Raw genomic sequence first — 12,596 nt, 5'->3', positions numbered from 1 at the left:
AATATTAATTATTTAACAGAAAGCATCTGAAAACAGCTTGGTCTTTAGTCTAGATTTGAAGCTGCCAACAGTAGGAGCATTTTTAATGTCCTCTGGCAGTTGGTTCCATAGCTGTACTGCATAGTAGCTAAAAGCTGCTTCACCACACTTTGTTTTAACAACTGGTTTTAATAGTAAATTTTTCTGTTGCGATCTGGTAGATCTGATTGGGTTAGGCCGCTGCAACATATCAGAGAGGTAATGTTAGCATGATGCTAGCACAATGCTAAATTTGCTAGTGACCCATTTCACGAAATGACATTAAACACGTTCTGCAGCAGAGCAGTGGGGAAACACAGATATCCAGATGAAGCTGCTTCATTAATGTTGTTGAATCACAAAACAGCTTCTACATCCTGTATACCCGTATCTGCGCTAAAGTTTAACTTCAGCACCTGATTAACCTGCTGATTAATGTGTGTTCAGTTTACACACATCAGGTGTGATGAACTACACTTTAGGAAGTAAACTATTAAAAACAAAGATGCTTTATAAGAACTTAGTCAAGATTGCCAAATTCTTAAGTCTTGTTTATCTTAATATTATATTATCACTGCAGGATCATCTCAAATTTAATGACTATTCAGGAATTTATGTCGTGAACATCCTCCTCCTCCTCAAACTTTATGAAGAAATTGCTATTGATCAAAATAACCACAATGAACTAGCAAACATTACTCACAGTTCCAAAAATCTCCACTGACACTTCAGGATATTAACTTGAGTGATCTTTTATTATTTACCTTCAGTCCAGGCTTTCCAGGTTTGCCAGCGATTCCTCTACTTCCTGGATCTCCCTGTAAAAGTAAAACCAAATTTAAGGCACAATCTGGAGTAACATGGACAATTTTTTTAAATCCTTTGCATAAAACAGTTTGCACTGGATCAAATCCTGGACCATGGAGCTGTGAGAACCCAATATTTTACTCACTCTGCTTCCAACAGGACCTTGTCCACCAGGAGCACCAGGTTTTCCCTGGAAACCCTGAAAGACAAACCGGGTCTATCACGGTTCCTGACAGTTAAATCCCATGGAAGTGATCCTGACACAGGATAAACCGCTCAGTGATTTTTACTCACCCTGTGTCCTGAAGAACCCGCATCTCCACTTACTCCTAGCGCACCTGCAAGTCCCTGAAAGTGAAGTTAACATTTTTTCACTTTGTCACTTTCATTGCTGTGTCCTTATTTTTTTTAACCGCTGATTCTTCATTGTGCACTGATCTTACTGGAGAACCGTGAATTCCATCCTGCCCTCGATTCCCTGGAAAACCCTGCAGTCCCTACGTAAAAAGCAAATAAATCTAGATTAAATTATGGCTGATCTCAATCACATTTGGCAGAAACCAAATACTACTCATCAGTCTGACAGCACCATCCCAACTGTGATGCATGGTGGTGGTAGCATCATGTTGAACGTTACACTTAGGTAGGAGGTTAGGAATTAAGAGGTCCTGATTAAGGGACCACTAAAGTCTGTGATTAGCGGTTATGTTGAGTCATATTTTGAGCTTACAGTTTAGAAGATCCTGGCTGAATGACTACTAGTTTCTAGATGAAGTGTATTCTTGATGGTGAGCTAGAAATTGGGGCTCAGGGTTAGAAGTTAGATGATAAAATAATTATGGATTGGAGTTAGAGATTAAAAATTATCCTCAGAGCGTTAAGGATTTGGGTAAAGAATAGGTTTTAGAGTTTTTGCTACAAGATAGGGGTTACGGTTTACAGTTAGCGGTTAAAGTTTACAATGTCCCTGCAGTTTGACTACCAGTTATTCAGAGTTAGTTGGAGTTACAAGTTAAGAGTCAAGGATGGATAAGGGCTTATGGCATCCAGGATGCTGATGGACTCAATGTCAAGGATGAATGCTTCTAATTATGGACATATTTTTAAAGGTCTCTGATTAGCTATGTTTAAAGTGTTCTTCAGTATTTCCTACCTTCAAGCCTTTAGCTCCAGGTCCTTCTGGAAATCCTGTTCTACCCTGCGAGCCCAAATTACAACTCATTCAACAAAACACGCCATATACTGTGAATACCTTAAGTAATTATTACAGTATTTTCAACACTGTCATTTTATCTACAATGGTAATTAGTCTGATGTACACAGGAACCTTGATACCAGGCTCTCCTTCAGGTCCTCGGTCTCCTGATTTTCCCATTTGCCCCTATAAAAACCAGCAGAGTGTGTATGTAAGAATAATAACAATAATAAGAATAACAATAACAATAAGAATAATAATCTTGGCTAAAGTCAGCCATCATCACTAAAGAACATGGTCTTACCAAAGGTCCTGGCAGACCTGTGAGTCCAACTCGCCCCATCCGACCCTTTCATTTTGAGACAAAACAAAACCCATCGGTCTGTGAAGTTTCTGTCCCTAAGATCATGTAAGATTCAATACAAAGATGACCTATTAAAACATAATTTAATCCAGAAATTAATTCCAGTCTGGTGAATGAAGCAGTCCAGCAAAACAAATGAAGTTGGCCAGTGAACCAACGGTAACTCATGAAAGACAGCTAGCTAGCAAAACAATAACATTAGCAAGCCTAGTGAGCGTCATCTCCTGTGATAACTCCAAAAAATGGATAGGTTGATGCATTCACACAAAAACACATTCCTCGTGTTTTTGTTTTTATATTCCATCATCTTAAGTAGGTTCTGTTTGGACTCTATCCGAAAGGTAAATACTCTATAATAGGGCTCTACATACAGATATGAAGGAACATCTACCAAAGAAACAAGACGAAGAACCATTAAGTGATAGAACAATCCTGAGTACCGTCATAGGCGGAATCACAGACAGAGGGCTGTCAATCAAGCTACTCATTAAAATATTCAGCCATGCTCATTAGGGCAGGTCCAGGATTGGTCTGATTGTTAAGACTTTTATCTTACTTCTGTCTTGTTTTTCATCCAAGCTTCGTTTGAGCTACTTTATTTCAAACAAAATTTATTAACACTTTAAATGGTCAATTCTCTGATTGTGTACCTTATCACCTCTCGGTCCTGGAACTCCAGTTACACCATCAGGACCTTGTTCTCCCTGAAGATGGAGACGTTTATATTTTAGAAATTAAAATTTTACTCTCGGTCTTCCATCATTCCTCTCTAAATAACATTTGTTACCTTGGGGCCGTCTTTGCCTTGTTTGCCCTGTTCTCCAGCACTTCCTTCCAAACCCTAAAAGATTCAGCACCATCACAATCAATTACAAAATATAATTTGAAACAAAGTATGAACAAAACCAGAACAGTTTACTTGTGGTCCTGGTGATCCAGCAGATCCAGTCAGCCCGGGTTCTCCCTGAACACCTGAACGACCTGCTCGACCACGGAACCCAGGAAAACCAGGAGGACCTGGAGAACCCTGATAACACACACAAGGTATTTCAATAAAGTTTTAATGAAACACTGTGACCTTCACAGGTTTCAGTTTCATGAGCACCAAATTATTAAATTCTTTCTGTAAAGCTGCTTTGACACAATGTCCCATTGTTGAAAGTGCTTTATAAACTAGACAGGGACATTCTAACGAGTGCAAACCCCGCCTGCACAGCCATCACTAGGGGTTAACAATCAGTGACAAACCTTGACAATGACCTTAACCTTAGGCCTTTTACTTTGTTCACAAGTTTTAGGTCATTAATACATTTGGCGAAAATTTCGAAGTTCTGCCATGACCTTGACCTTTGACCTTTGACCTCCAAAATTTAATGGTTTCCTTCCTGGGTGATTGGCAACACATGTACAAAATTTGGTCCAAATCGATCCATTGGTTCTTGAGATATCTTGCAGACACACAGACAGACAGACAGACAGACAGACAGATACACACACACACACACAGACTGACGCAGGTGAAAATAATAACCCCTCCAACTACTGTCGGCGGGGTTAATAAAATTGAATTGAAATTCACTGGGGTGCTCAAAAAAGGTGACAAATTCATGATGGCATACAATTTCATAAACTACATATCCAACAACCTGACTGCAAAATCACCCATTTGACCAAAAATCAGAGGTCTTCCCTCGAAATCAATCAATCATTCTTCTGAAAGGAAGTGATTGTGCACAAATTTCATCTGTGACATGCATCTGCTAGGATTAGAAGGAGTCTAAGGTTATTTCTATTCTATTCTATTCACCCAAGTACAATACTTTTTTCATCACGCTAGATCTCTTTGGTATTTCCTATGATATTTCCTACGACGTCTCCTGCTAAACTGGTCAGATATAAAGCTTTAATTCAATCTTCCAGCTTCCAGAAATGTCCTGGTGCATGCCATCTTTCTTCCACTATAAAATCAAGTTTTATGAACTCTACACATACTGTCAGGGGCATTCATTTATTATCTATTATCTCTTTTTTTGTTTTAGGAGCGCAATTAAAGTGTAATCATTTTACTAATCATTATTTAGCTTCTCATTTCTACAAACTATAGCTATTAAGGAGAAACAAGTAACACCGACAACTCTTGTGTTCTAAATTTCCCCTTTTATTTAAATTTTATTTCTTTCTTTGTTTCAAATAAGATCCACTAAATCCACCTGCTGTATATGTATGTATTGATACCTATGAAATGCCATCTACGGCACAGTGGTGTAGTGGTTAGCGCTGTCGCCTCACAGCAAGAAGGTCCTGGGTTCGAGCCCCGTGGCCGGCGAGGGCCTTTCTGTGCGGAGTTTGCATGTTCTCCCCGTGTCCGCGTGGGTTTGCTCCGGTTTCCCCCACAGTCCAAAGACATGCAGGTTAGGTTAACTGGTGACTCTAAATTGAGCGTAGGTGTGAATGTGAGTGTGAATGGTTGTCTGTGTCTATGTGTCAGCCCTGTGATGACCTGGCGACTTGTCCAGGGTGAACCCCGCCTTTCACCCGTAGTCAGCTGGGATAGGATCCAGCTTGCCTGCGACCCTGTAGAAGGATAAAGCGGCTACAGATAATGAGATGAGATAACTGAAAAAGTCAAGATTTGTTTATTCTGCATCTTTGAATGAAAATGATAACTTGCTAACGGAGTTAGCTAGACTGGGTTTTGCTTTATGACTTAGCCAAGCTAGCTACCTGAATGAAACAGAGAAACTGTGGTCGTTTTTTCATTCTATTTTGGCTTCTAATGATCAAATAGTGTTTTAAATTCAAATTAATATGAATAAAAATTAAATTTTAATTTAAAAAAAATGTCCGCATCATATCCTCCAGTGAAGCAGCTTTTCCGCAGGGCAAATTTATAAAATATGATGTGCACTACCAGTGAAAAGTTTGGACGCACCTTCTAATTCAATGTTTTTCTTTAATTTTATTAATTACAAGTTACTTCATGTCTTAAAGTAATGATGGATGTCATTTCTCTTTGCTTGCTTGAGCGGTTCTTGATATAATACGAGACTATATAGATTACTACAGTTGTGAAATCGGGCTATTTACTGTATTTTTATTACAACCCCGATTCCAAAAAAGTTGGGACAAAGTACAAATTGTAAATAAAAACGGAATGCAATGATGTGGAAGTTTCAAAATTCCATATTTTATTCAGAATAGAACATAGATGACATATCAAATGTTTAAACTGAGAAAATGTATCATTTAAAGAGAAAAATTAGGTGATTTTAAATTTCATGACAACAACACATCTCAAAAAAGTTGGGACAAGGCCATGTTTCCCACTGTGAGACATCCCCTTTTCTCTTTACAACAGTCTGTAAACGTCTGGGGACTGAGGAGACAAGTTGCTCAAGTTTAGGGAGAGGAATGTTAACCCATTCTTGTCTAATGTAGGATTCTAGTTGCTCAACTGTCTTAGGTCTTTTTTGTCGTATCTTCCGTTTTATGATGCGCCAAATGTTTTCTATGGGTGAAAGATCTGGACTGCAGGCTGGCCAGTTCAGTACCCGGACCCTTCTTCTACGCAGCCATGATGCTGTAATTGATGCAGTATGTGGTTTGGCATTGTCATGTTGGAAAATGCAAGGTCTTCCCTGAAAGAGACGTCGTCTGGATGGGAGCATATGTTGCTCTAGAACCTGGATATACCTTTCAGCATTGATGGTGTCTTTCCAGATGTGTAAGCTGCCCATGCCACACGCACTAATGCAACCCCATACCATCAGAGATGCAGGCTTCTGAACTGAGCGCTGATAACAACTCGGGTCGTCCTTCTCCTCTTTAGTCCGAATGACACGGCGTCCCTGATTTCCATAAAGAACTTCACATTTTGATTCGTCTGACCACAGAACAGTTTTCCACTTTGCCACAGTCCATTTTAAATGAGCCTTGGCCCAGAGAAGACGTCTGCGCTTCTGGATCGTGTTTAGATACGGCTTCTTCTTTGAACTATAGAGTTTTAGCTGGCAACGGCGGATGGCACGGTGAATTGTGTTCACAGATAATGTTCTCTGGAAATATTCCTGAGCCCATTTTGTGATTTCCAATACAGAAGCATGCCTGTATGTGATGCAGTGCCGTCTAAGGGCCCGAAGATCATGGGCACCCAGTGTGGTTTTCCGACCTTGGCCCTTACGCACAGAGATTCTTCCAGATTCTCTGAATCTTTTGATGATATTATGCACTGTAGATGATGATATGTTCAAACTCTTTGTAATTTTACACTGTCGAACTCCTTTCTGATATTGCTCCACTATTTGTCGGCGCAGAATTAGGGGGATTGGTGATCCTCTTCCCATCTTTACTTCTGAGAGCCGCTGCCACTCCAAGATGCTCTTTTTATACCCAGTCATGTTAATGACCTATTGCCAATTGACCTAATGAGTTGCAATTTGGTCCTCCAGCTGTTCCTTTTTTGTACCTTTAACTTTTCCAGCCTCTTATTGCCCCTGTCCCAACTTTTTTGAGATGTGTTGCTGTCATGAAATTTCAAATGAGCCAATATTTGGCATGAAATTTCAAAATGTCTCACTTTCGACATTTGATATGTTGTCTGTGTTCTATTGTGAATACAATATCAGTTTTTGAGATTTGTAAATTATTGCATTCTGTTTTTATTTATAATTTGTACTTTGTCCCAACTTTTTTGGAATCGGGGTTGTATTTACTGTTTGATCTCAAACGCATTAAGAATGCAAGAAATTGCACTAATTACCTTTTGACCAGGCACACCTGTTAATTGAAAAGCATTCTACCTCATGAAGCTGGTTAAGAGAATGCCAGTAGTGTGCAAAGTGTCATCAAGGTAAACGTTGGATATACTGAAGAATCAAAAATAACCATTTTTTGTTTAACGCTACTTTTCTTTTTTTAGCAAAAAACCTGTGAATGAGTAGAATGGGGTGCACAAACTTTTGACTGGTGCTCTAGATTTAGAATAAACTCACTTGTTCTCCTTTTTCACCAGGATCTCCTTTATCTCCTCGCTCAGCTTTCAGACCCTGAATATATGAAAAAAAGCGGTTCAAATGAGCGAAATATCATTTTTTTTCCCTCTAATGATATTGTAAATTCTGCACAGCTAAATAAATAAAGAATGGTGTGAAATAATCTTACTGGATCACCTGAGGGTCCTGGTTTTCCTGCTTTTCCAGCTGCACCCTGAAATTAAAACATTCATGTAACATGTCAGTACGTTAATAATAAATATGTTGATTAGGCAGAACATCAAAGCTACACAGAAACTCCATGTTGTCTCATTTACACCTCTGTATAAAACAGCACATCTGTGCTAAACTAGCGAGCTTGCTGACTATGAGATGGCTGTTGCCATGGTAATGTTATCTTCAGACAGGTTTGACTGCTGTTAAATAATCAGCCTAGAACGTGGTGATGTAAAGCTCAGCTGTGAGTAATGTTAATGAGCAGAGTAGCTATGATAACTAATCCTTATGAGGAAAAAAGCATGGTCACCATGGTAACACGACAGGCTTGGTTAATATCAATTGAGACTCATCTGACTTGTGTGCTAACTAGCTAATGTTAATGATATTAGGGTAATCGGGATGATATGGGGTGTTGGCTAATTTCCATATTCGTGTTTGCTCATGAATATTCACACATCCTGGCTTTTTTTTTTTTAATAAATCAGGCTGTAGAGATGTTCCTTCTTTGACCGTAATGAAATGTAGTCAAATGAACTGGTTATTCTGAATAAACTCACTGTAAACTATTTTAATCAAACTTTAAATTAGAAATTAAAATATTTAATATTTTGTTAGTTATTCGTAAAGAATGCGGTCTTACTGGTGGTCCTGGTGGTCCCGGGTCTCCAGTGGCTCCTTCATTTCCAGTCTGACCCTAACGAAGGGAAAAAAAGAAACACAATAGATAGAAACATGTATAATATTAAGTAAGTTATAAAAAGTTAAATTTGTGCACTATTAGAGAAAACATACAGGCTCTCCTTTAGGACCTGGAGGTCCATCTCGCCCTGGTTTACCCTAAAATCATTAAAACACACACACAACATTAATCACTTTATAAATATTCATCTAAAGCTGAACACACTTTCCCTGGTTACAGTGAGAGAGGAATTATAAACACACATCGTACCTGTGGTCCACCATACCCGCTAAATCCGCTAACACCGTCCGGACCTGGATCTCCCTGAACACACATCTTATTAACATCTTATTAACATACAACATTCATTCACTCTTTTTACCAGATGCTCAGTATATGACATTTGCGGCTTTTAGAATTTCTAGTTTTTCATAAGCATTTATTTCTTTTCTTTCTTACCTAAACTACAAGGTCTGAGTTTTATAACTGTATTGTGGTCATTGTGGGGTTTTTGTTTTTTTCTTTTGTTCATATCATAAAAGCTTTAGTTGTGCTCTGTGTTATCTCTGTACTCGTGTTATTATGGAAAAGTGAGTTGTTTGGCCAGCAGGTGGCGTGCTCCCCTCCCATCACCCTGCTGATCAGCAGCTAAACACAATCACAATAATCTACACACAGAAACCCAACCGCGTCCTGACGAACCTTTTAACAGATTTGCGCTGATAAAATAATTCATTTGTTTGTACTGACTGAAAATGTTCAATAAATCAGTTTCTGTTCTGCTGGTAGAACGGAACACCAGTGTCCTGTGACAGAGGGTTAATGGAGTTGTAATAATTACACACAGTGCTGCAAGCATTTGGATCTATACTGGAGAAATTTTTATAAATGTATTATACGGAAGTGCTGATTGGTCGAGAGATTCAGACTATTCCTCAATAATCCCCTCGAGCGACTCGGCAAAATGGCGTCCAATCGCTTCGTCACCGTAAGTGAGGAAGAATTACAGATGATGAAAGAAAATGCTGTTCCTAAAAGCACTAAAGATGCTCTGAGGTTTGGTCTAAAACTATTCAAAGGGAAGGTGGGACTGGGATTCATTTTATCGATTTCAACACAAAGGATTTTATGTGACTCGGCGTAGATCAGTGACACAAGTCTGCGCCGCAGAGTTATTACACTTACATGTGGCTTTTGAAATAAACAATTTAAAAAAAAATCATCTGTGTATTTATACTAAAACAATTATCCACCTCAGGCTCAGTAAATATCGGTGAATAATAACTTCGACCTCAACTCTGTTATTATTCACCGACATTCACGTCACCTTTGGCAAATAATCATTAATTATTTAATAATTTTTTATTTATCAGTTTTGTGGAGGGGTATTTATTTGTTTTGTGAGGTTTTTTAAGTTTTTTTTTCAGTAAGTTTTGTCATTGGCATTTGCATATTTTTGGATTTTTTTCATGTTCTTTTTCAGACTTTTTTTATTTTTATTTTTTTTGTATTTGCATGACGATCAGCAGCAAATTATATTTTGAAGAAACTTTCTGAAGCCACATTCCACAATCAGAAATCAAATTGTTAAAGTTTAATCTTGAGTTTGTGACACTTAAAGCTGGTTTTAACTCTCCTGAAGTTCTCTCTCTCTTTTTTTTTTCAAAAATTCCATCAAACTAGTATTTTGTCACAAAAATCCAAAAATTGTTTAATTAATTTTTTCCCCAGTAAAGTGTGTGTGAGACTCACAGGTTTCCCGACTCCTCCTCTCCCTCCGATCTCACCAGGCTGACCCTGAACACAGACCATCAACTTTAACCCTTTAATATAGTTAGATATTTTTTTTTTGCCTTATTTTTTCAGCAGTGAACACATCACTCTTACAGGAGGTCCTTTAACTCCGCTCAATCCTTTTGCCCCTCTTGGTCCCATACGACCCTGCAGAACGTCATCGACATTTTATTAAAGAGTGAAAGAGAAAGACGAGTGTACAGTAAATAGGATTTATGACGTACTGTTGGACCTGGAGCTCCTGTAAAGCCGGACCATCCAGGTTCTCCCTAAACAACACAGCAGGGTTTAGGAGGCAAAAATCTTAAATAACAATAACAAGTGATGTAAAATAGGTTTAAAATAATGTGACCTACAGGAGGACCAGGTGCTCCCATAATCCCCCGCTGTCCCCGAGGTCCAGGTGGCCCCTAAACAGTGCAGTTTTATTTATTTAAAACTTGTTCAGCATTACAAACATCATTAAATCCCCTCCCTTCTCCATCAGTACAATTGTAACACACTAGTTTTCATTGTCAGTTCGTGAGAACACGCGGATGTGGCTGCGGGACACCCGTTACACCTGTTATAATCATACCGACTCCTGCTTCAGAGGCTGTCGGACTGTTCAGAGCAGCGGAAGGTGGCAGCAGTGACAGAAAAGATGGTCATGCTAATATTTGTGCCTGTATTCAGATAATCGAGCTCATAAAGACATTATACTTTTAACTGTAGTCATAGAATTACAGTTCAACCACAGTAACAGTACCACAGGAATCAGTGTTTCTACATCACAACATTATGTGGAAAAAAAAAGAAAAAAAAAGTCAAACTCGACGCTAACAGCATGGACGAGGACACCATCACCTCCAACACGTCTATCCCTCCATGTTACTCATTCATACACTTGAAATACCCTTTACATATACTTCATGATGAAGAAAGATCTCATCTCATTATCTGTAGCCACTTTATCCTTCTACAGGGTCGCAGGCGAGCTGGATCCTATCCCAGCTGACTACGGGTGAAAGGCGGGGTTCACCCTGGACAAGTCGCCAGGTCATCACAGGGCTGACACATAGACACAGACAACCATTCACACTCACATTCACACCTACGCTCAATTTAGAGTCACCAGTTAACCTAACCTGCATGTCTTTGGACTGTGGGGGAAACCGGAGCACCCGGAGGAAACCCACGCGGACACGGGGAGAACATGCAAACTCCACACAGAAAGGCCCTCGCCGGCCACGGGGCTCGAACCCGGACCTTCTTGCTGTGAGGCGACAGCGCTAACCACTACACCACCGTGCAGCCCATGAAGAAAGATATTAAAGACAAATAATTTCAGACATTTGATGTTGTTGTGACCTTCAAGCATTTGTTCTTGAGACACTGTGCTAACAAGAAAACCTGAATTTCAGACAGACCGATATCAAGAATCGTAGCTCACCAAAAATGGGCCCCGAGCTCTTGGACATGAATATGTAAGTAGCATTACTGTCTCATAAACATCAAGGAAGATATTGAAGAAAAACAGTTTCAGACATTTGACCTTGACCCTCTTTGGCTTGATTCCAAAATCTAATCAGTTCACCTGCTGATTACAGTCATCATTCTCTATAAATCCGACATGTTCAACCTCTCGCTCTTCAGATATCACGATAACGAGAATTTCAGACGGACATGCGGATGGACAGATGACCTGAAAACATGACACCACCACCACCGATAAGAACACGTTTAAACATGCAATCGTTCAGCGCAAACTTCTCCACAGGTACGTAACATATATCTGAACATCCAAAGATGTTTTGTAATTAATTCATTCAGATTTTCCAAGCTGCACTCAAAACCGTTTCATACGGAGTAACAAACGTCTGATGGTTTCATTCGATTGTTTTGATGTACATGTAAGGTCAGATCATTTAAGGGTTTTTGGTTCAAAACTCACTGATGATATTTATGTAAACTTGTGCTTGATGAAAGAAGCAAACGTGTGCATGATGTTATGGTATGGTATGTTATCTATTCTGTAATTGAACTCAAATGTATTCACTTACAGTATAACCAGTTATTCCGATCAGGCTGACTTCTCCTTTAATTCCCTGTAAACAAACAAAAATAGTTGAGAATACTTGAAATTTCAAGGCAACCGTCTGCATTAAGAATTTTATGTTTTGCCAACGATGTATGCCCATGATAATCCAAACTATGATAAAACTGTTATCTTTATTAAGAATTCTTAATTAAGTCAATTTTCAATTCCTCATTCTGCCAACATAGATTTCTCTTTTTGCTGAACAGTGGCATTCACAGTAGTGCAAAAAGGCAATTGAGGTTATCACAATTTTTTTAGATTTTTTTGGGGCTTTTTTCACCTCTATTTGGATAGGACAGCGTAGAGACAGGAAATGAGCAGGAGAGACGGGGAAGGATCGGGAAATGACCTCGGGTCGGAACCGAACCCGGGTCCCCGGATTTATGGTATGGCGCCTTATCCACCTGAGCCACGACGCCCCTGAGGTTATCACAATTTATCATTAAACT

The 12,596-nt window shown here is 39.2% G+C and overlaps 1 protein-coding gene across 1 annotated transcript in view; it reads right to left on the bottom strand.

Annotated features, from left to right (window-relative positions):
- Positions 1-12,596, bottom strand: part of LOC132893569 (collagen alpha-2(IX) chain-like) — a 33,883-nt gene that overhangs the window by 746 nt on the left and 20,541 nt on the right. The window contains exons 10-28 of the mRNA XM_060932763.1: positions 12,110-12,154; positions 10,424-10,477; positions 10,292-10,336; positions 10,150-10,214; positions 8,544-8,597; positions 8,387-8,431; positions 8,235-8,288; positions 7,553-7,589; positions 7,376-7,429; positions 3,304-3,411; positions 3,172-3,225; positions 3,035-3,088; positions 2,325-2,369; positions 2,153-2,206; positions 1,979-2,023; positions 1,269-1,322; positions 1,120-1,173; positions 971-1,024; positions 783-836 (exon numbers count right to left, since the gene is read on the bottom strand). Of these exons, the coding sequence (XP_060788746.1) occupies positions 783-836; positions 971-1,024; positions 1,120-1,173; positions 1,269-1,322; positions 1,979-2,023; positions 2,153-2,206; positions 2,325-2,369; positions 3,035-3,088; positions 3,172-3,225; positions 3,304-3,411; positions 7,376-7,429; positions 7,553-7,589; positions 8,235-8,288; positions 8,387-8,431; positions 8,544-8,597; positions 10,150-10,214; positions 10,292-10,336; positions 10,424-10,477; positions 12,110-12,154 (1,029 nt within the window). The remainder of the gene's footprint in view (positions 1-782; positions 837-970; positions 1,025-1,119; positions 1,174-1,268; positions 1,323-1,978; positions 2,024-2,152; positions 2,207-2,324; positions 2,370-3,034; positions 3,089-3,171; positions 3,226-3,303; positions 3,412-7,375; positions 7,430-7,552; positions 7,590-8,234; positions 8,289-8,386; positions 8,432-8,543; positions 8,598-10,149; positions 10,215-10,291; positions 10,337-10,423; positions 10,478-12,109; positions 12,155-12,596) is intronic.

Source organism: Neoarius graeffei, chromosome 10, assembly GCF_027579695.1.
Source record: "Neoarius graeffei isolate fNeoGra1 chromosome 10, fNeoGra1.pri, whole genome shotgun sequence".
Taxonomy (NCBI): Eukaryota; Metazoa; Chordata; class Actinopteri; order Siluriformes; family Ariidae; genus Neoarius; species Neoarius graeffei.
The sequence above is the reverse complement of the archived record's forward strand: the minus strand, read 5'-3'. Positions and strand labels throughout refer to the sequence as shown.